Source organism: Cyprinodon variegatus, unplaced genomic scaffold (genome assembly GCF_000732505.1).
Source record: "Cyprinodon variegatus isolate N-32 unplaced genomic scaffold, C_variegatus-1.0 Scaffold301, whole genome shotgun sequence".
Taxonomy (NCBI): domain Eukaryota; kingdom Metazoa; phylum Chordata; class Actinopteri; order Cyprinodontiformes; family Cyprinodontidae; genus Cyprinodon; species Cyprinodon variegatus.
The window spans coordinates 683,152-708,088 of NW_015150754.1; the positions used below are offsets into that span (position 1 = coordinate 683,152).

At 36.1% G+C, this 24,937-nt stretch overlaps 1 protein-coding gene across 1 annotated transcript in view; it reads left to right on the forward strand.

Annotated features, from left to right (window-relative positions):
* astn1 (astrotactin 1) overlaps nt 1-24,937 on the forward strand; it is a gene marked incomplete at its 3' end in the record, with an annotated part of 379,756 nt that overhangs the window by 150,603 nt on the left and 204,216 nt on the right. The window contains exons 11-12 of the mRNA XM_015384050.1: nt 665-802; nt 13,513-13,663. Of these exons, the coding sequence (XP_015239536.1) occupies nt 665-802; nt 13,513-13,663 (289 nt within the window). The remainder of the gene's footprint in view (nt 1-664; nt 803-13,512; nt 13,664-24,937) is intronic.

Below are 24,937 nucleotides of genomic sequence, written 5' to 3' on the forward strand. Positions count from 1 at the left end.
ATTTCATTTAATTCCCAGTGGATTTAAAGATCAATGATATCCATTGTCAGACAAATAAAATGCTTTAAAGCATTTGTTCAGTTATAGATTTATTATTGTTTGTTGTCTCAGGGGGAACCGTCAGTGGCCATTTTACTGCATTAAGTTTTCAGTTTTCTAAGTCTATATTGACAAAATCATAAATTTTGTAAGTTAATAAACTGACTTCTCTAATTTTAAGTATTACCTTAAAGGACTATAGACATTTCTCAATGTTGAGGGATTTAGGTGCTTTAGGATTTTTTTCTTTTTTTTTTTTTAGTAAGAACATAATCTATTAAGTTTTTCTTGTGTTTTCTTTTTATGTTTTTCTTTTATCTTTTTATGTATTATCCAATGCCTTACATCGCACCCTAAATGCATTTCTGTCAGCATAGATCTGTCCTATTCTTCATCAGTATTCTCTGCAGTCTTTGTGATATTTTGAGTTGTTGGTGTTTAAAAAGGATCCCAATATTTTTTGTCTGAGTTAAAGATTTCACAAGACAATAGTGGCTTCAAACAAACTATATAAACTCATGTTGCCTCTAACATGAGTAAGTAACCTTCCTTTTTACTTCACCTTGTTGTCATTCTACCCACTTTTGAAAAATCCACTCCAGTGACTGCTCTTTTCTTCTTGCAGATTTACATACACTCTGGGAGAAGGAATGTGGCTTCCTCTGAGCAAAAGCTTTGTCATCCCCCCTGCTGAGCTCGCCATCAACCCGTCAGCCAAATGCAAGACAGATATGACAGTAATGGAGGATGCAGTAGACGTAAGGTAAGAGACATTTAAGGATACCACTTTTCTTAAGTATAGCTTTGGATGGGAGACAAAAGAAGCCTCAGCTAGAGGAACAAATGTTTCATTAAACATCATTATCTCATTGCTCATTACTATTCAACAAAATTTTTGTTTACATCACTGCAGTCAAGTGTAACGACATCTTCCTCCTTTAAACAATGGTATACATTATTCTCCTTCTCTGATGTTTCATAAAGGAAATGTCAAATCCGACAGCTATCTTTTCAGGAGACTTACACTACTTGACATTCAACTTCATCTGTTGTTTTTTATTAACTATTGTTTCTGTGAGTTTTAATCATCGCACCATGGTTGATGAAGAGGTCTTAGTGGTCATATTTCAAAGAGTAATAAAAATCTGAGTTCAAAGAAAAAATCAATTATAGAGGACCAGTGTAACAATAGGCAGTAAATAAAAGAATTGGCTGGTGATTTAATTGCAAAAGCAGCATTTTGATTGTTAAATGGTTCATAACTCCAAAGACGATCTACTCTGCATGCAACAAATGCATGTGTTTAGACTGCATAGGGTAGTAACAGAGCCAAAACAAACCTCCAGTGTTAAATTGGACCCAGCTGACATTAGAAAAGCAACCGATTAAATTATTTAGTCATTGCTTTTCTTGTTATACTCAACTTGGTGCAAGAAGCCGTAATATCAGGACAAAAATGTAAGAGAAAAAAAATCATAATCCACTGCTGTAAAGTAAAGATTAAGTCAGTAACATTTTCTCTTTAAAAATATTTTTGCTCCTCTTGACTAGAGCAAATCCCCACATCATCCCTGTGCCGAGAGGTAACAGCAGGATATATGCATATTTCAAAGTTATGCTTTAAATGAACTATCAATGATCCTACACAACTCTAAGCCATAACTGTGGAGAACAGTTTAATTTGAACTTTAGGTTCTGCCTCAACTGTTCTTTTACCCCACAAGAAACTTTTCTCCTCTTCCTCCTGGTCTCCCTGGAGGAAGTCATGTCCATGTGACTAAACACGTGCTTTAAGCTCGAGCAAAAACTGGATCAGCAAGGAAAATACACTGCTCAAAAAATAAACACTCAAATAAAACATCCTAGATCTGAATTAATGAAATATTTTAGTTGATTACCTTGTTCTGTACAAAGTTCAATGTGCTGACAACAAAATTACTCAAAAAGCATGAATGGAAACCAACTTTATTAACCAATGGAAGCCTGGATTTGGAATCACACACAAAATGAAAGTGGAAATACATAAAACAGGCTGATCCAACTTTGCTGTAATGTTCTTAGAACAGGTGAAAATTAGGCTCAGTATGGTGTGTGGCCTGTATGATCTCTCCACATTGCTTGGGCATGCTCCTGATGAGGTGGTGGATGGTCTTCTAAGGCATCTGCTCCCAGACCTGGATCAAAGCATCCTCCAACTCCTGGACAATCTGTTGTGTAACATGGCATTGGTGGATGGATGGAGACATGATGTCCCATATGTGCTCAATCAGATTCAGGTATGGAGAGCGGCTGGCCTGTCCATATTTTCAGTAACTTCAATGTGCAGGAACTACTGACACACTCCAGCTACATGAAGTCTTGCATTGTCTTGCATTAGGAGGAACCCAGACCAACAGCACCAGCATATGGTCTCATTAGGGGTCTGAGGATCTCATCTTGGTAACTAGTAACAGTCATGCTACCTCTGGTGAGCACATGGAGGGCTGTGCGCCCCTCCGAAGAAATACCACCCCACACCATTACTGACCCAATGCCAAACCGGTCATGCTGAAGGATGTTGCAGGCAGCAGATCACTCTGCATGGTGTCTCAAGACTCTGTCATTTCAGTCATATGTGCTCAGCGTGAACCTACTTTCATCTGGTAAGAGCATAAGGGGGGAATTTGCCTATTTTGATTTCCTCTTGCAAATGCCTTGCACTGCACATTGTTGGTGTGCACAACCTCTATCTCTGGACTTTGGGTCCTCATACCATCCTCATGGATTTGGTTTCTAACCGTTTTTGCAGACACATGCATGTTTGTGTCCTGCTGGAGGTCATTTTGCAGGGCTTTGGCAGTGCTGCTACTGTTCCTCCTTGCACAAAAACGGAAGTAGTGGCTTTGCTGCTGGGTTGTTGCCCTGGTGTTACAAGCCTGTCTCCGGGTAGCGCCTCCCGCCTTTGGACACTACGCTGACTGACACAACAAGCCTTCTTGCCACAGCATACAGTGATGTGCCTTCGTGGGTACTGAGAAGTGGTCTGTCGTGCCTACCTGAAACCCAAAGTGCTTTGCATTATACTTAAGTCATTCATCCAGCTACTGTACACACTGGTGGTGGCTGGCTACATTGTAGCCAGAACTGTCCTGGGGCTCAATGACAATGGTGTAACTGCCGTACACAGGCACTACCTTGCATTCTGACCACAATCAGTAGGGTATTGGTTCAAATATACCAGTTTAATGAATCACATATACTGCTTTGTAATTTTATAAATGTCCAAAATACATGTCTTTCAACACTAAAGTTTTACACTACTCAACAAAAACAAAATAAATGAAAGAAAACAAAACACAGGAAATATTAGGCTCAGTATAACTGTAATGGCAGGATCTAAGCTGGATCTCTATAGCTCTGTTCGTGTTGCTGTCATGGCACTTTGGAGAAGGACACACACATCCAAACTGCTCGTAATCTCCCAATAATATATATATATATATACATATATATAACAAAATAAGAATGTCATTTTCAGCCTTTTTTGATATATTTTCTAGATTAAAATGTTTCTGCCATATTTTGCGTCCATATTTGGCTAAAGTGTGTTGATGGATTTGATGAATCAATATTCAGAGATCTACCAACAAAATGTTTGATGTCATGGAAAATGGAGACAAGTGATAAATATTGAGTTCAACAGTATACTGTAGCTGCTACTCTGAGATGACTTTGTATTGCCAAATTGTATCCCTATGAAAAGATTTTACACACTGAATATTTAGTGGTAATGATAACCCCTATAACTACTAATGGGATTATGTTCCATCTTTTTAATAGTGGTTCACAAAAATGTTATGCAGAGTCTAGTAAGAATGTGCAGATATACTGCTCAACATCATTATCTTGGGTTGTTTATTCCCCGAGTAGGACCTCATCCATTGCGTTGGTCTCCTGTTTCTTGTTACAGCTTTATTAAAACAAATCCTTCTTTATCTTAGAATTTCTGTGAAGTCTTCTGGCAGCTGGGACACACATTTTGTTCTTCAAAATTAGGACTTACGGAAAAGGCACCTTCTGAGGAAGATTGTGTGCAATGTGGTCCTTTTGAATCAGTGGTTTGCATGCAATCTTCATATTTTGGATATTAAACCCCTCTTCTTGCTGAATCGGTTAGATTTCATTAATTGCTTTTCCTCTCATATATCTAGTTTATATATATTGTTTAACCAGATTGTTTAGTGTCCATGAAAAGCCATTAGGAGAGATTTATCTTTTTATGATGTTTTAACATACATAAAGATTACCAAAATGGAAGATACTGAACAAGTTTGAAAAATGTGGTCATCATGTCTTTTGATTTGCAAATAATAATTTTGGTAAAGGTTAAGGTTATTAGTTACATATTCTAAGATCTAATGTTCTTTTTTTAAATATGATTAATATATGGAATAAAATTAATTAAGAAAGCTTATTATTTTCTCTATCTAACAATGGATTTTTCTTGCAGAAAATAAAAACAAATATTAGAAGATCTCTTTTAAAACTTATTTTTTAATGACTAAATAATAAAACTTAAATCTAAAAATGTATCTATTGTTTAAACTGAAGAAAAGACTTAAACTAAACATCTCATATTTGTTTTTGCTAACAGTCAACGCAGAGTACATTTAAAGCTCACTGATGATATGCTTTGTAAATATTACTGTATTGATCTGGATTGGTGGCATGTAATTAAAAAGAGAAATATGAAATGTACTTTTTTAATAAGGAGTTGCGTTGTAAACTGCTCCAATATATTTGAATAAATTTATGTTATTCAGTATGAACTACATTCAGACACAGTTATTTCTCTCTATACAGTCTTTGAGTCACTGAGATGTCTCATTTGGATAAACTCAGTGACTTTGTGGCAATTGTTAAAGTTCTCCAAGCACTACATAGTTACATATATGCAAGACAATGCTCATTAAACAGAGAGAATACCTATATAGGCTGGTTGATGGCCATATATCACCATTTTGATGCATACGGTGTGAATAGATGTTTCATTTGCAGAGTCCAGAGACTGACAATTAAGTCAAAGACAGCAAACTATACTCCAGACCCTTAAGTAAAAACAGAAACTAAACTAAAGAACTTTGTAGGTACAGTTTAGAAATGATATAAGGAGAGGGGGATTCAATATTATCACAGGAAAAAGGACAAAAGGTTCTGCTTGAGCACATGTAATTTGGGATAATAGTACATATTTTTATCCAGGAAGATAAAGGGAACTTTAATTAGCCTCTCAGTATGAAAAAAATATTTTTGGAATCCCAAGAAGTTTTTCAAAATTGTGGTTATTAGTTGTGTTTTAGTCATCATCCTTTGTTCTCTTACCTGTTCTGAAACGTTGGAATGTTAAACTTCTATATTGTTAACATTGTTATTGTCTGAGTAATGCTTAGTCATGATTTAGCTCACCCTCATTCTGGGAAACCTGTATGTATTCCTGATATTTTCTAATTCCAACTTTTCTTCAAACACTAGAGCATAAGATTAGCATTCAAAACCCTTTTCTCTAGCCTTCCAGGCATAAGCAGTCATTTCTAATTTTCCCAAAGAGGAGGTGATATTATGCTCATGTGAAAGAGCAGTCGCTTTAAAATGGAGTTTTATTATTTAAACAACCTTTTAAACTGTCTTTAATATTCAACATTATCAGTGGATATAAAAGTTACAGAACAGTGGCTTTTGAGGACCAGAACTGTTATACTTTGCCTCTAGAAAAAAGAGATTTTTTCTAGAGGCATTTTTTCTAGATCAGATTTCGAAATGGCTGCTTTATAAATCAAGCATGTATTATGGCCGACACTGAAAGTTAAAAGAAATAATATTAAAACATGTGCACCATTCTTCTTAATTTGCTCTCTTAGAGCCATAATGAGCATAAAGACATGTCACACAATGTTAGAAAGTTTCATTTGGTTTTCGATAGCTGTTTAAAGCACTGTGCATCATCTGGCTTTATTTTGATTAGCTAATTGATCTTTGATATAGGTGACTTTGAGTTTTCTTTCTCGGTTAACAGGTTCTACATTGAAAAGTTCTGTTTGCTCGATATAGTGGGGCTTAAGTGTGGGAGCATTCACCGATTATTATTATTGTCATTATTTCTGACGAGATGGTCATTGGTCAGGTCAGATCAAACTAAAAAATCTATGACTCGTGGTTTGGATGTAGCTGCTGGTGCTCAGGTGAGTCATGGCTAATGACAAACGGGAAGCCATTGCCATATTGGCCAAACACCTGACCAAGTAAGGGTAGGACCGTATTTCAGTTCTTCAGTCATAATCTGATTCAAGTGATAAATCACCAAGAGAAAAATTTGTTATTTCATTTTTTTCTTCTTAAGTTGAAAACAGAACAAGTACAACAATATGGTGAAAAAATGACAGGGCCTTCGATATGCCTAATAATAACTGTGCTAATAAAAGTGCGTAGCTGTTTGGCAGCTGAGACTAAGATATGATATCTGACTCTTCTATGGTGGGGGAGAGCACACAAGTTGCACTTAAACCTCCAAGGTTTGAAAAGGCTTTATGACCAAAGAATGGTCCAGTAATTCACCATTTGTTCAACATGTTTTAGTCTTTAGATTATGAGTAGGCTCTAAAAGAAATATAACATCTGTTCTTCTAGGGGGTCCTAAGCAAGAAGGCAGTATAAATATGAGCAAAACACTGATTGTTTAAAAAATTCAAGCTGTGCAATCCAGCATTGCTGTACCCCTGCTGCTCGGTTAGCTGTCTGCCTCTAACCAGATCTGATGGGAAGAAAGTGCTGAAAGTGAGAAAATTGTCTTCCAACTATACCTCTTAAAAACATATAATACAGTCTTTCCAATATTCTGTTTTTTCTGTCTAATACTTTCAGATCTGTGTTGATTTATCTTTATTTTATTTTATTTTATTTTTTGGAGGTGGGGTGTTTTGTTTAGTTTTTGCCTGTGACCTAGGACAGTCATGGAAAGGCATGGTTTGATGTACATTCAGAACATTTATCCTTTAACCTTTATAGTGTTAATGTCATGATTTAACTAAGGTCTGACCCAAAAAGCAGAAAAACCAATACAGAAAGAAATCAGGGGAAAGTTTGAACAGGTTTATTGAGGGGATTGTGAAGAATCCAGTGTTGCTCTGAACACTGCTCAACCGGAACTGGAAAGTGAGGGGAAGACACTATGGTTAGTTCAGGCTCAGTCTGAAACTTGAATCTCAAACTTGAAGAGTAGAAATAGATTGTAGACTCACGTTTCCAGATAAGTGGTTGACTCTTAACTCCAGTCGGTGTGGGGTGTTCCAGTGTTTGTCTCATTAGACGGAGGGCGGACAGGGTTTACCCAGAATGCGGTTGTTTGTCGGTGAACGGAGAAACTGACTGCCACTTAGATTTCCTGCGGTACTTGAACGGGTTGTTGTGGAGATGAATCCCTTTCTCAGTGTGAAGCTCAAACGATCTCTTGGAGGAAAGTAGATCCAAACCACCAGTTTGAACCCTCAGCTCAGTTTGAAGCTCAGATGATCCTTCCAGGGAGAGAAGGTCCAGAAAACATCCAGTTTGCAGGATGACTTCCTGCTGAGAGGCAAAGACAAAATAACTCGGTTAGGACTCAGGTTGGCAAAACTCAGTTTGACTCAGTAAAAACTCAGCTTGGCCAGAGTACCCAAAACTGGCAAACACTCTGGCAGTCAGCAGCTTAAGAGCACTCCGTTAATGAGGTAACCCTCTGCAGGTTTGTTAGGAGGTGGACCAGAACCAGGCGTCTCCTGGTGGAGGAAGGGAGACAAACACAAAAACACAAACCACACAGACAGGAATCCTAACAGTTACTATTTATGTAAATTTCTTTACTAATGCCAGCGATACTCAGATTTTAAGTATTAAACTTACTGCCTGTACAATACGTGCCTTTATCTTGGGCAGTTTAAATAAGGACATTATGGAGTGAATAAACACAGTACTTCAAGAAGAGGTATAGCATATTATTTTTACAAGATGCAGGGATGATGAGGCTAATAAATGAAATTTATTATTTTTTTCTTCATTCAAATGCAACTTTTTCCTAGTTATTTATTTTGTTGATACTTATCTTGCATTCTCTCTTTATATAACCCTATATTATTTAGATCATTTTGTGTTTCATTTCTGTATGAACCCATGATATAATAATGATTAAAAAAACTGAATGATAAACAGTAAGAAAAAAAAAAGTGTGGAAACCTGCAAATTATTTCAATGTGCAAATGTGTGTTTTACACTGCATTTCATTTACAAATCTCTTCATTCTCTAAACACCCCATGTCTCCATATTTCTGATGTCAAGATTTCCAAACAGTCTTTCGGGAAATAGCAATGAAGATGCACACATTTTCATCTTCCTTTCTGAACATTTTATTTTTATTCGGCAGCTGACGCTGTGTAAATAGCTCATCTCCTTCTGATCTGTGATCCTCAGCTGTCCCTCAGGGGCCTCAGAAAAACACGGCTAACACCTTGAAACACGCTGATTTACTTTGCTTCTGTGCTGCATTCCCATGCGTTTGATTGCCATTTGTAACTTTCTTGCAGAAAGATAAATGGCAACAAACGTTGATCTTTCAGTTGATTAGCTGGTGTCACAGAAGTTCAAGTGATTCAGGAAAAGGAAAGAGAAGAGCTTTTATGGTTCTTCACACTTTGTTTTTGACATTCTGGTATTGCCTTGAGACATTTTTTAGATGCAGCACTTTTAGAACAGCTTTAGTATCACAATATTAACCACGTAAAAATAAATAGATTGAGAATATGAGCTGTAGGTTAAGCGCAAAAAAATAACATAACAGCAAATGTTTAGGCAGAACTTGTCTCTACCTTATTGAATAAATGGTCCCTTAAACTGTGTGTTTTTGAAATTCTTCAGTATATACTCAATTTAATATCCTAAATATTATTCACTTTAATCTTGTTAAATCTATTGCACTACAAGGTTACAGCAGGGAAAATACAACACCATGAATTATATTTACCCTTGTACAGAAATCTTTACTTTTTGCAAGGCATATTTCTTATCCATAAAAGTTATTTTATCTCCGTTTTCTGTATGGTTTTATTGGTAAGATTTTTACTTCAAGGACATTTTTGTCAACTCATCCAGGATGTCAGAAAAACACTCAGAACAACGTCTAAAGCACTGCAGACCTTATTTGCTATTGTTTGGGATTTAATAATAAGAGCAAGGCTGTGTAGAACCTGCATCTAAGGATGACCAAAAAAAAAAAAGAAAAAGGCATTCTCACACTACCAGAAAATATTATTATGATCCCAAACACTTTTGGAGAAATATTGTGCTTAGACAGCAATGTACACACTTCCCCTCCCACTCAAGTGGCAGGTTATTAAAAATTGCAGGTGTATTACTTTTTTTTTACGTACGGTGAGGTTGGTTGGGGTAGTTTATTTTTAGTTTTTTTATTATCAAACAAAATTGTGATTTTAAAATAATACATTGTATTTTATAAACATTAAACTCTGGCAAAAAACACACAAATTTAAGAAACCCATTGAGTAGTGAATACAGTATATTTAGCACTACTGCATTTCATTTCCTGTTTGTTTACGGTTATACATTTTCTCACTTTTGAACAAATGATCAGTCTAATATTATCTTAGATTTATTTTTATGTGGAAAAACTGAAGAAAAGCCTAAATAACAAAGAAAAAAATATATCTAAAAAGCAAACCTTTGTGATTTCACCAGAGGCATATGTACTTGAAGTGGTTTTTGAAAGATAGGCTATATTCTGGTACCCAATAATTAACATCAAAGAGTTAAATACCCAGACAAGGGAGTATATGCTGTTCTATATTTAACAACCTATATTTAAAGCAATTTAACTAATTTCAAAGAAATGTCTGACTACCAATTTCAGCCAAACTTCAAATGTTTCACTACCACTGTTCAGACATTAGCAGTCGTACAATGAACAATGAACTCCACTTCAAGCGCCAATTTTGTGGGAGTTTATTATAAATACTCCCATACATCATTACCATTTAAAATCGTTATCTCTTCTGAAATTTCTGTTGGATTTCATAATACATTTTAGAATCAATGTGGAGGGCTCTTGTCTTCCATAAGGATTCCTTAGTAATTTGCTCTTGCTGTTGGTTTCATCATGTGTCAATGTTCCTTTCAAATGATGCCCTCAGATTAAATGAAAACAATGCCACAGGCAATTAAATTGGTTTTCTGAGATAACATCCTTTGAGTTTGAAAGCGAGGGAATTGTGTGGCAATGCTTTACTAGCAAATGATGGTTAGTGCATAAATATAAAGATACTTCTGTGTTAAAATATCAATGTGATTTACCTTTGCAAAGTAAAACTGAAGTTGGTTCTATTTTCTATTTCTATTTTCAGTGCAGTATATTCATCTTTCAATGTATTTGGATCCTTTGCTAACTTAAACACCTTCTGGTAGAAATAGTCAAATAAATATGAATTATTACCAATTAAGCGGGTCAAATTAATTTAGACTTTCGAAAAAAAATCATCTACTCTGTATTTTGTGACATTTCAAAATGGTTTCTGGTTTTTTTTCTGTTTTTGATCTCAGGGAGGAAGGATTATGAAATAACTGAACCCTATGGATGACACCTATTATCTCACTTATCAAGTCAGTAGTTTCTTTTGTAAACTGTCTGTTTGAGCAATTTTAATAGCTGATTGAGCAGCTATTAAAATTAGAATAACTCAGGAGCAGTATGTCCGTATTACTGGTCACACAGGCAGCCTGCATGGATATAAAATACAGATGAGGCAAACATGGTGAATCAGTTATTTTTTTAAACATTTATTTAAATAAAACATGAAAGATGTGAATTTGACATCCTTGTTCATATTTCGGCTTAGATTTAAAAATCAAAATCAAATGCATCAAAACCAATTGGATAAACTGAAAAGTTGATACATTCTTAAAATTGAAATAAAGACTATTATAGTGTAACTCATTAGATATATATGTGTATATTGTATGATGATTAGAATTCATCATTTAAATTAGTCAATGAAACAATACGTAACATAATATTTAATATAAAAATGCCTTTGCAACACATAAACAGTGATATATTCTCCTAACTCAGTACTGTTGACCCCTGACATGTTATTAACATTATTTATGAGGTCCAACAAAGAAAAAGGCCACGCCCACCTAGCATAGTTTACGTCTTCATCCAAAGTTGTACCGACATCTTTGGCTAAGTCAAAGAGACACCTTCCGCTTCTATGACAGCATCTTGTCCGACGAGGATGGGGTGCAAAGCGGGCATCAACTTTAGGTTTAACTATAGCTGGGTAGCGTCGCTAACATTAGCCGAACTGTTGGCTAATGTTAATTTACGAGGATGTTTGTAACTAGGAAATGAAAGTTTTGTTTGACTAGCTTGGTTCATATCACTGATTTATTGATAATCCTAAAGGCAAACCATTTAAAGTAAACTTTTAAATGTTATTTAATATGTGAGCAATACTAACCTTAGCAAGAACCGCCCTTCTCTGCCTCTGATTGGCTCACTGGTTGTCATGCCTACAGTTAACCAATGTAATTTGTAAAGGCAGTGAGTACTAGCCAATTAGAAGTAGAGTATTGCAAATGATGGCTTCACCGTCGTAATAATAAGTAGGAAATTTGGCTGGGAGATTCTGCTAAATAGTGTAGATCTAGGGGGATTTAGACATGGGTAAACGCAATGCTGATTGAAAAAGTGGGTTTATGCCATATAACCCCGTACACCCTGGACTACACCACTAGTTACAGAGCTCTTATAGTGGCAGAATGCTGCATCCTAGGAGCTAAAAAGATCCTTTTTCCAGCTACTGTTAGAAATTATAAACTATGTTGTTTGCAACAAACCAAACTTTATAAACATGCAACTGATTCAGCAGGTAATGGATCAGATCACGAGTCATTTACAATGTTTATCACATTCTAAAGTCCATTTGCACAGTTTTTAGCATCTGTGGGAGTACTTGAACAATAACGCCTATGGTACAGTTAGTTTTTCTTTTTTTCTATTTATTTTTCACATCAATCTGTGAATACACTGTAGTCTGTTTCTATTTAACTCACATATTAACTTTTCAACCTGAAGATGCCTTATTATCTGTTTTTTTTTTTTCTTTTTGCTCTGTGTGTTATCTATTCACTGAATAACAGTAAAAAACTCTCCTGAAAGTTTTAGAGGTTTGTGAGGTGACATATGTGAACAAACTGCTTCTTGAAATTAAAAGGTTTTATAAAAAGTAAATGCATTTATTTTTTACTTTTCAACATATTTTCTTTTTACATCTGTTTTTTGGAAATGTAACAGAATATTAATGTGTGACCAATTTAGAAAATCAACCTCTAAGTACATACAGTATTTAGGGAGGCTGAATACTTAAGAATGCCATTGTCAATTTTTTATAAATACAAAAAGCATGGATTGATTTGCATTGGTCTGTTAGATAAAATCCCAGGGAAACCAGTTAAATGTATATTTATGTAGCTAAAGCAAAAATTAAATCTGGAAGATTATTAGCTTCACCTGAACCACCTGCGATGTCCAGTGTTCCACTTCTGTCAATCAACACAGGAACACTCCTTCTCTGAAGCCAATCATCTTTCAGGCTCCCCTTCATTTAGCTCCTGGTCAAGCTTCTCTCTCCAGCAAGCAAACTTTCACCCACCTCCAACCCATCTCCTCCCTCATTCTCAGACTATTATCACTCACTCTCACTCTGGTTTATTCCACGACCAGTGTCTGGGCCCCAGAGGGAAGACTAATCTAATCCCTTTCTAGGTTACTCATCCGAGCGCATGTTGATTCACAGCACTGAAGTCTTCTGCCAGGGCCTGTGCGCCAAATAACTTATTTCATTTATGTCATTATCTGCTTTAATCTCCTCCAACCCCAGTTGGCCTCGCCAGTTGGCCGCTCACACCGAGCCAAAAATATCAGCTAAATTTGAAATATAACATTTATTTTAAATTGAAAATACAGCCCTTGATGTGTATCAATTATTTGTATGGGCTGCCCTACTCAAAAACCTCTCAACAGTATGTAACTTAAGAGGGTTGGATCCATTGCTGAATCAGTCATGTGATCAGAATGTTCCTCTACAACATGAGAGATAACTAAGGTTAAAGTTGTTAGGCAACAAAACAAATTACACTTTTCTGATCAGATGTATTCTTGGTTTGCTTTTAGCGCCCCTAGAAGCTAAAAGATGCAGAGTTTTGTCCTTAAGAATTCTCAAGTGACCAGATTTTTATTTTTAAAATACAGCTATACATGAATGATTCCAGGATATTATAGTAAAATCTGTATATTCTTAAGTTACTTTTCATGTGCAAACAATACAGGCTTAATAGCACCAAACAGTACTTCAAATAACACACATGCCCTCTGTTTTCCCTCTATGCTGCAGAGAGGAGCTGATGATCAGTTCTTCATTTGACTCTCTGGAGGTTCTCCTGGACTCTTTTGGACCTGTCAGAGATTGCACCAAAGATAATGGTGGCTGCAGCCGCAACTTCCGATGCATATCTGACCGGAAGCTTGATTCTACCGGCTGTGTGGTGAGTCATCTTTCTTTATAAATCTCTGCCTTTAGGCATCTTTAGATTCAGCCTCAGAAAAATGACCTTTTCTAGACAATAGAATCCAATTCAAAATATCACAGAGTGGTATACAATCTACAAACTCCATCTTTTGACTGATACTGCACAGGAAGATCAAATTGGCTTTACCTCCAGCAGATCCATAACTTAGGGGAGTTTTGATCTTTTGCCAACATACCTGGCCTTTTTTTCAAAAGCATACAACCCAGAACCTTTTTTCATTTATAGCCTGTTTTGTTCATCATTGAATAAGTCTGTATGCTTGCATAAATATTCATGGACACATATACTGGCCGCTGTGACCCACATCAAGGACAAAGCAGCATCCTCTACTGTTTCTTAATACACTGTTTGACTCTATCACGTCGTCTCTGATGCCTCTTAGACAAGCAGCACATTCATTACCTCCAGGTGGTGCTTAGCAACCAAGAAATGCAGCAGCCAGGTTTGTTTTCTTCTCCATCTGGTGGGGAATCCAGCACTTGCGTTCTTCTCATTTGCAGAATATTATTGCCTTCTGTTGGTGTTTTGCTTCCCTTAAATCCCCTCACCCAACTTTCTATAGATGAGCTGTCAGACACCATCCTCGCAACAATTTAATTTCTTTTCAAGTGCTTTGATGCACTTCAACTGAGGTTTTCAGGTGGTCTGGGAAAAGGTTGTTGATGTGATCTTCTATGCTTATCTCTCATGAAGCATCTCAAACAGCTTGCGAGAAATTTTAATGGAGGAACATTTATAGAATAGAGAAAAGAGTTGCGTTTCCAAGGGATTCAGCATTCTGGTACTGACATCCAGATGCAAATACCATTCATAACAAATACTTAAGAACGTTTGTTAATTAATCTTTTTTTCTTCCATCATTTGGCTTTTATCCTAATTTAGAATCATACATTAAATGTGCTCTAGGCAGATAAATAGAAGTTTTTTATTTATTTTTCATTTCCAAAATGTACTGAAAACTTTTAAACAAAGAGGAAATTATTTTTAATAGTGTTGATTCCTTTAAAGCTGGGAAGCTGATATGTTATTTATTAATTAAAAGGGGGAAATAAAGAATTATACCCAACCAAAAGTGTATTTTTAAGTGTAATTAGATGGTATTTATATAAAAGAATGGGCTCTAAAACATGAAATATAACATGACAAGAAGCTTTGGAAGTCTGCCTCAAGAACCTGGTTGAAAGCTAATGGGTATTGTCACACTTTGAGGTGTGATTTTTATGCTCACAGCCATCGGTGACTGAATAGCATAGCAAGAACTGGTCTTCTATTTTTAAAACTGGGGGAGGGGGAAATCATGCCTTTACACCCACAGTTTGTATCAGTTTAAAGTACTCATTATTAGGGTGTATTAGTTTGATGTACATTTGAGATAGGAAAGAGTGTTTAGAGTTTCATCCAATAAATTATTATTCTCTAGTAGTAATTTTAAAATACTTTTTTTAATGCTTAACCCTCAGTACATGCCAGAAGAATATTTCTGCACGTTTTGCATTTGTATCTAAATTGTAATTATGATTTGATTATTTTTTCAAAGAAATAAATCAACTTTCATACCAAGTCTGCCAGTTATCATCATTTAAGAAAGACTTTAGTAACAGTAAAAGAGATGTTTAGTTTACAGCTTATAGTACCATTCTTAAAAGTATATTTTTTAGTACAACATTGAGTTATATGATTAGAAGAAGTCCAATACACAACTTACTTTAGGGAGGAGAATGTGTTTCGGGAGACCCATAGCTTCGATACAGGATAGGCTTTAGTGGATAAAGTGTGATTTTGGGATTTCATACTCTTTAACTTTGGAGTTTAACTTTTTACCAGTTTTTTTTTATTCATTCTTTATTGGAAAGGTAATTTAAACCTGCTATTAAAAATGATAGTTCCTTGTGTGTCCTGCTGTGGTCTGCCTGTAACTTTTAAAGGAGCCTATTTAGGTAAGAGATTGTTAGATGCTCTTTGAGGTAACAGCTGGAGCCTGCTGAGCAACTGAGACGCTCATGCTGACATGCACTGGTATATGGTTTTATTACTGCTTATTGGTTTTTATTTTTTGAAAGACCAGATGGTTTCATAGGTGGATTGTTTGTTGTTTGTTTTAAACAATTATATATTTTACTATGTTTTAACATACATATATATATATATATGTTAGATACCGTAAATATGCGGTATCTAATCATTCTTTTTCTGCATCATAAACCATAACCTAATTAATTACTCTCATTAAATATATCTTTTAATAATCTATCATATTGCAATAAAAAAAATAAAAAAAAACAGGAGAGTTATACCTGAACTTTAAGACTCTTTTCATGTCTATGTTAGAAATAAATTTAGGCAGGGGATCCACCTGGGCTGATAGGATACAGAAATGCCTTTTCTTCTACTTGTTCGGGTCTGGCTTTTTGACTTTAAAATAAATAAGAAAAAAGCATAGAGGATGTCAACGGTTGAGAGTTAAACAAACAAAGTTATATGAATATGAATTCTGGCAATATTTAATTTGCTCAGGGAATCAGGTCTTTAAAGTAAAACGCGTTACAATCCAACTAAAGTTACAGTAGGTAATAAAATCCAGCTATTTAGATGCAGTTAGGCTTATCCTTATTCTTGTAAATCAGCAGGAATGTGTATTTAACATAGAAAAAGTGATATACCCATAAAATGTCAATTAAAACCAAAGTCAAATCCATGCCAGCAATAATTCTTTTTTTCAGGGGGAGATGATGTCTTTCTCATCCTGGACTGGGCAGCTTTAAATCATTGGTGAGCAGGGTCTACACTTGCTACTCTTGGATCCCATCTGCTTCACACCACTGTAGCATGTGCAATTCCAGGTTACAGATTACCTGACAAACCCACTCCAAGTGCACACTCCCTTTACTGGTTAAATACGAAAACTGTATTCTCACTTAGCTACAAGAACAAGAAGGCGCACACACACCCACACAAATGAACACATTCACACTCACGCACACATACAAGTAATCCTAAAGGTTGAAGGCCTTTTTTTCTCATCTCATCATAAAAAAAAAAAAAATCCAGGGCACTTAAGAGAGGGCACTTGGCAGCTCTCATAGTCTGTACATACTGAATTTAGCTTGTATTCACAGTAGCCAAGCAGTCTCGAACTAATATAAAAAAAGACAATGTCACAGAGGAAATAACATACTCTGCCCTGATGCAGTGGAATAATTTTAATTACACACTCTTCATTCCAAACTAGACACTATACACAACAGGGAGCATTGTAGACAATAAACAAGCTTCATTGACTTAATGTTTCGCTAACTGTTTGAATTTTTTATGTTTGGATACAAGTACAGTAATTTTCTAGATGTCCCCACATACGTGACAAGATAGGACACAGTGTGCATAAGCAGAACGGAGGAAGTGTGATGTTTTTCAAGAAACAACTAAAACCACGTTTTCAGCACTTTTGATTAAGATCCGTCAACCGTAGCCTGTAGCCATTGTTTCTTCATCACTGTGGCTCTTTCTTACTTTTAAAAAAAAGCAAAGAAACAAAAAGAAACATTTTATGAAATCCCACTTATACTTTACGTCTGGGTTCTACTTTCAACTATACTTCAGTGCAGATTTGTTCCACATCACCATTTCCACACAGCCGTGTTTTGTTGCTGAGTTATGATTTTGTCAGAATGCTTCTTTCAGTTTCTGTTTAGCTTCTTTTGTATATTTAATGTTTGGAATTGTCATTGTTCCTTTTAAGTCCTCCTTTGAGTTGCCTTCATTTGCAAGTCCTGTCTGGAAGTCAGCTCTTGGCCCTGCTGTTGTTGCCACAGTAAATCTAATGCTAATTACACAGAAATTGCAAGAACAGATTGAGTAGAAGAGGCAGCACAAATATCCCTTGCTCTTCTATTTATATAGAGCTGGCCTTGAATGTAAACAAATATTTATCATGGAAGAGTTAGAGTGATCAGGTAGTGTTTAATTTGTTATGTAGTCTGTAATATACCATCAATAAGTTGGCAATGTGTATATTGCTTTTGACTATCTTTTTTTTAAGATGAAGTTCCTGTCCTTATCACATTTTCTGTATTTATTGGCATTGTCTTAGAGCAAGATGCATCATTATTTTCTCATTTACTTACATGACATCAAATGAGCAAAACCGTCCCTCTTAACCCACCTACACACATCCCACTCCTGTCCAACACAGCACTGAGAACACTCACAGCCTTCACTGCATACATTAGTGTGGGTTTTACTAATTATCTTGTGACTGTTGAGCTTATAAATGAGCTTCTCATCTGTCTAATCAGGGTGGTAAACTGGCTGCGCCCCAGCAATGCGATTCCACCTTAATCAATTAACACCTTGTCTGATTCGGTGCTGCCGGTAGCTGTCCTGTCTGTGTTTTAATATCTTTTCTTGTGTGAAAGTCGGCTGATGGTGGCGGTGTGAGCCGACCGGCGGACCCGCTCCGTCTCTCTGATGTATTGCATTCCTGGGGAGAAGAGGCGTGTGACGCCTGTAGAAGTGAGAGTGTAATAATCACAGGATGATTGTGAGATTAATTAGTTTCGTCTTGTCACTTGTCTCCCCTACAAAATGGTAGAAAACAAGGTTGATGTTGACGGGGCAGATTGCTACTAAGTCCAATAGAGTTTAATAAAGTTTTTTGTGTGGGAGCCTGTGTTTAACTTGATACATGAACCTACAGAAATATTTAAAAAGAGCAAATACGATTTTATTGCTATTTCAGCAAGCTGTTCTCGTTTTATAGCTCTATAGTCAATAGAAAAGAAGAAATGGTGTTTAGGATATGAACAAAAGAAAATGTCTCACAGAAGACTGAGCCTTTCTAACACATGAATACTGTATGATTCCCTCCAAATCCTTTCATTGTAGATCTTACTGCATGTTGTCCTCTGCTGGAAGGTTAACCTTGGGTACATTTTCTAATCTATTACTTGAACTCTCATCAGCCTCCCCACAGCGTTATGCTGTCACCACCAGGTAATAGATTGAAAACCATGTGTATGTGATGTGCAGTGATAGAGTTCTCCACAAACAGAGCTGCACCCATAAATGGTAAATGGTCTATACTTATATAGTGCTTTTTCAAGTCTGGAGGCTTGACCAAAGTGCTTTACACTACATTAAGTCATTCACCCATTCACCCACACATCGATGGTGGAAAACTACATTACAAACTACGAAACGCTGCAGCCGGCGCCACTGTCGCCCTTATCTGACTCACCTGACTAGAGCAACTTCTTCCATGTGTGCTTCGTCTGTTGTATGGTTTGTAGTAACTTGTAGATGGGATGTGTTTCATCTGCTTTTAAACATCGATCTCTTCTATCTTGTTTTTAGCTGTTTATTGAGCGTGCAGATATGAAGTCTCCCACCTACAATTTTCCCCTTTAAACAGGGGCTCTGTGCAGCCCCTTCAGTGTAGCCACTCTGGTTGCTAATGCTCTCTGCACTTGGCATGCCAAGATAGGCATGTCTTAGTGAACTTACTGTTGGGTTATACTATTTCTATTTACTAAATATTGATTGGGCAGTGCTATCTCAACAGTTCAAAGTAATTACATGTTATGATACAGATGGATTTTAGGCAGTCGGCCATCAAAGCACAGGAGCATCTGAAGTAATATTTTCTTTCCTTGCAGTTGGTTGCTTAATCTAAAAAAAGCTTCAAGCTTTTTGCTCTTTCCTACTGCAGTCCCCTCAAACATCAGTGAGTGTTCATTCTCACATGCACTGTCAGTTCAAACAGCCAAAGATGTATGATCCTTTTTTCAACACAAATGGTGCTAAAGTGATTCATCCACAGAGGAAAAATTTTAAAAACAAAAGCTATAGTGAGGGGTTATGGTTTTGTGCTTCATTTGCAAAGGATAATAGGATTCCCATCTATCTATGTTATCTCACTCTAAAAAAAAAAGTGCTCCAGATTATAATACATTAAACTGCAGGGTTATCAATTGAGTAGGAATGTTTGACCTTAACTGTGCAGCCAGATGTATGAGCAGATTTTGACACAGGGAGGTTCTTTTTCAGTTCTGCCTTTAAGAGTTTCTCTATAGAATTAACTTGGATGCTTTTGCAGTTAGGAGACCTTTTTTTAGCCCAACTAACAATTTATGCGAAGATACTGCCAACATATGGGGGACTTTTCTATTCATCCTCTTTTAAGCAGTTACATTATTTACTGGTGGTTCTAGATAACAGGCCACCATTACAGAAAGTAGTTTTACAGGAACTTAATTATGTAAAAACAAAACCTTATATTTTATCAAAAATAATCTATGGTGCTTATGTTGTTTATTTAGTTTTTTATCTCATTATATTGTCATATTTAAATCATTTCAAGTCTTTCCAAATGCAAGAATATAAGAGCTTTATTACATTTATTTTGGTCATGCTAGAGTTATGCTTAACAGTATACATTTTCTTGTACTGTGTTTTTTTTTTTAGCTGAACAGATGTCAACATAAATCAGAGGAATTTCAAATCAATGTGTCGTTCAGGCGAGCAACATATGAGACACTCAATTACATTTACCTTCTTAATTGTACTTACAGATGACAAATGTTATTTTTTTTCTTAAAGCATTTTTAAATATGTTTCCAAAGGTGCTACAAAGGCATTTCAATATTTTACTTACTGTAGTATACTATCAAAATAGACTAATATACATTTGACTTCTTTGAACAAGAATAAAGAAAAGATGTCCTTTTTCTACAAAATAATTAGGTCTTTGGAAACAAACACTTTTCATGAAATGACCAGTTCTGTTTTTTCCACAACGAAACAAGAACAAACAATTTGACAAAGAAGCACAAAAAAATTATATATTATCATTTATAACAAGGAAGACCATTGCTGTCTTGCTTTATTGTTGCCCTGTTTGGACACCACAAAGATCCCACAACATTTATAGAGCTTATGAGTTCAAACTGGACTCAAAATTCAACATTGCATACAACACTAAATAAAAACAAGTTGCAAATCTTGCCTCTCTGAAAAGCCAAGTACTTTTTAAAAATTCTGAACTGAAAAAGGCCTTTTGCTGCAGGCTGAAGCACTCTGTCCTTCCTCTTATATTGCTTAACTACCCCTTTGGCAACAGAAACCAATCTTGACTGGGATCACACTTTGGGATCCTAAGCACTGTTGAGCGGAGTCAATACTTGGCAAATGTAAAACTACAGCTCAGCCCTAAAGAGGACCAGAAGAGCACATTAAATTGCCCCTGCTGATGTTTGCTTTCCTCGGGTCAAAGGATTTTACTGAAAATTGTAAATTTAAACATAGGTTGTTGATCCGATATTGTGCCTGCTGGCTCAGACAGTTTTAAAATAGAGTAAAAGGACCAGAGAAAAAATTATTTATTGTTTTTACTTTTTTTTTTTTTTGCATTAAAATAATGTACTGTATAAACAGTGCTGATTCCATAGAAACATGTTATGCTCTTGTCTATAACCAATTTTCAATGATTTGTAGGTCAGTACAACTCTCATATGTTTTAAGACATTTTTTTACACTTTAACATTACAATAATTAAATGTAATAATGACCATATGAGAATATCTGCTACAAAAGGTGGGTGTTTAATTAGATATGTTGTTCCTACTTAATAATTAATGGACTAAGTAATCCCCCTCTAGGAAGAGAAAAACACATTTGATCAATCATTTAGTTGAGAATAAGACAGTGGAATTGACAAGACACTAGACACAATAGCAATGAAGTCAATATCATCAAAACCTGCACTTCTGCGGTTTTTAGCTCAGTTAGGCACAGAGAGATGTAGGATTTTCTCTTTTTCAGTTTTCAGAGCACAACAGTGTTGCTGAATCATTAATAGATGATTAAAGGTGTGACCTGTAGTTCTCTTCAGGGTTTTGACTTCATATTCTGTGTGAATATCTGGTCCTTCATAAACTTTAAGACACAAAAAAGTATCACTTTATCATTAGTCCAGCAGGTTTGAAACTACAACTGAGAATTCAGAAGTAATTTTCTGAAAAGATACAACAAAAAGAAAACTAAATAATGCTTTATTTATTTATGCACTTTTACACCTACACTGTGCCTAAAAAAAGATGTCTTTTGTGGGTTGCACAAAAACCTCTACTGCCTGTTCAGCTTGTTATTATGGAAATAATCTTTAGGTTTTAGGCTTTATATCTAAGGAATTTAAACTGCAAAATTCCAGGGCATAAGAACCTACCGGGTAGGAAAGTGTCTACTGTCTCAGAAAATTGCATCAGTTTGATCTAGTTTTCTTTTCAATCACTATCTTCTACAATTTGCTGTTAAATGACAAATTTATAACTTCAAGACAACCCCCCCACCTACACATGCATACGCACACATACCCCCCATACACACGCACACCCCTGAACACACCAATTCGCTTCCTACCATTTGTATTAAGGGCTATGCGTCAACTTCCACTGACTTCTATTGATTTTTTGTCATGTTCAAACCTTTCTATGCACTAACCCTGACAATTACCTTGAACCCAACCATTAACATTGCATACCTCACCCTAACCCTAAACTAAACTTAATTGACAACTAAAGGCTGGTTTATAATCAGAAACCAGGTCATCTGCATGTGTGTTGCAGTGAACGCAAATGTGCCCTCACCCCCTTCCGCAGACTCTCTGCTGCACCTTTCCAAAATTGTAGGTGACCACAGACAGTGCCGCAGACAGGAGGCCTCTGATTGGTCAAATCTAGATCCGCTCTACACTATCCGTATTCCCTGTTTGGTACCTTACCGGCTTGTTTTGTTTGTATGACCGCCATTGTGACTCATGAAGATGGACCAACTAGAAGAGCAAGGTGCGCGAGAACGCTGAGAACCTTTTTCCACCTGGATCCCAGCTCTGTTTCGCCCTCATGTCCCTTCGTTGTCGCAAAACTTCCCCCAACTTCCTCACTCATTGGAGACAATTATCTCTGCATTTAAACCATCCCCTTATTGGGCAGTGGGCTGCCATCATGGGGCGCCTGGGGAGCTACCAGGGGTTAAGGGTCTTGCTCAGAGAGCCAGAGTCGGAGTTGGGCTCAAACTCAGAACCTCAGGGTTCTAAGCTCTATGCCCTAACCACTAGGCCACCACTCCCCAAGCTAAAAAAAGACATACAATGGGTAAAACAATTTACACACAGATACTGTACAACCTGCAAACATAAAACACAAAAAAATTATTGTCTTAACATTTTTACTCTTGACTTTTTGTGACTCGCTGATTAAAGCCTGATAAGGGTTTACACTCACTTCTTGGAAATGTACGCCTTACTTTTTTGGTCTTTGTTCTTACATTTGCTATCAGATGAATTTGAAAACTGCAAAGATTATCCAACTCCTCTCAAAGGGATTTGTTGCTGTTTGGCAATAGCACAGAGCTGATTCTCTTAAGCCTGAAAAGCACTGCAGGAATTTATCTCCATTAAGCAACAGGATTAAAAGCCATGGTGGTTCAAGGGGTTTTCCAGAGAAGGCTTTATATTGGTAGCTTTTTCCTCACTAAAACAGACAGGACTTTAACTCACTGTCAGCTTATTAAATGATGTAAGATTAATGGTGATTTACTTTATCTTTAAAGACTCTTGTTTGTGTTAGTGGATGGTTAAAATGTAGGGACCTATTCTGTGAAAAGATTTTCTCAGAATCTTATAAAAAATAATATATTATTCCCCACACATTTTTTTCTGTACTCCTGAAAAAGAAAAATGTGCAAATGATACAATAAAGCACTTTAAAAGCATTTTTAAACTAGATTTTTTTTTTTTTTTTGTTCTGTGAGGCTGACACTCTGTCACTATATTATTTTGATCCTAGTTTCTATAATTTAAGACTTTCTGGAGATGAACAAACAAGTTTAGTGTATTTTTTTGGTTTCGTCTGTAAGAGGAGGCTGTTTCACTAATATTTCACTTACAGGGACATTTTAAGAACTAGAGAGGCTACTTACCATGAATGCATGACTTGAGGGTTTTATGCTGCAATGCAGATTCTGAATACTGCAGCTTGTTATTGATGGAGAGACTAGGTACATGTCTAAAGGCAGTTCTTTTCAGTAGACAAAAGCCTTACATGATGTTACTTACTGTCCATGACTTCGTCTTGGTTTGTGACAAACCCAACATTTTCTTAGGGGAGGAGATGTTACCAAAGTAACATTTGTCAGTTTGTTGCCTCATTCTGTACAGGCATGTCTCAGAATTGATCACAGCAAATATAAGTCATAATAATTTCCACCCACTTAAATAAGATAACAATTAACATGACACTGACCTAATGATGACTACTGTGAGCTATCCTTTACTGCGCCCTGCCTGTAGTTGTTTAATTTGCAAAATGATTTGTATGAAAACTATTTTCCTGTTGAAATCAGTTACACAATGCTGATCTAAGTCAGCTGATGAAGTGCACTCAGAAAATCCTCTGGGCTTAATTATCTTCTGTGTAATGCCTTCAGACACAGTTAATATTCATTCATCTTGCCCCCCACCCAATATAATATTGGACTTGCACTTCTATGGTTTATGAGGATACAGAATATTATAGTTCCATTTCCTGCTAAATAAGACTGCCAGATTTGTTTTATTGACTTGCTAAAAGTTTCTTTGATTGAAGTTTTCAATGATAGACTCCCCAAATGCCTCACTTAGGCCCAACCACTCTCATCATTGCAGTAGCTGCAATGATCACATTCTACCATTGCTTCATTTTGCTGTTGCCGCACTAATGATGATTCACTTATGTCCTAATACAAAAAGCACGAACTTGGCCTTTTCTATAGAAAATAAGCTCAGCAAAGACACTATCAGTAAAGCTTTGAACTTAATATCCCAGATGGTCTGTTGGCCAGTGAGGATGAAAGAAATACATGACCCAACATTAAGGCAAGAATTAATTTGCTGCTCCCTGATGTAGAAACACAATATATGTGTTTGAAAAAATGTAGGCTTATAAAAACTAATTATCATATAGTAACCCTATGATAAAATACTGAAAATAAAAATGTATAAAGCATTTTATTGTATATATATATATATATATATATATATAAATATATATATATATATATATATATATATATATATATATATATATATAGATATCCCAAACCTTCCGGAAGTTCTGGGAGTCTCCCTGATAACGATAGTTGTTCACAGATGCCCGCGAGTCGGATAATTCATCCCAGATTTTAGACTATACGAAGTTG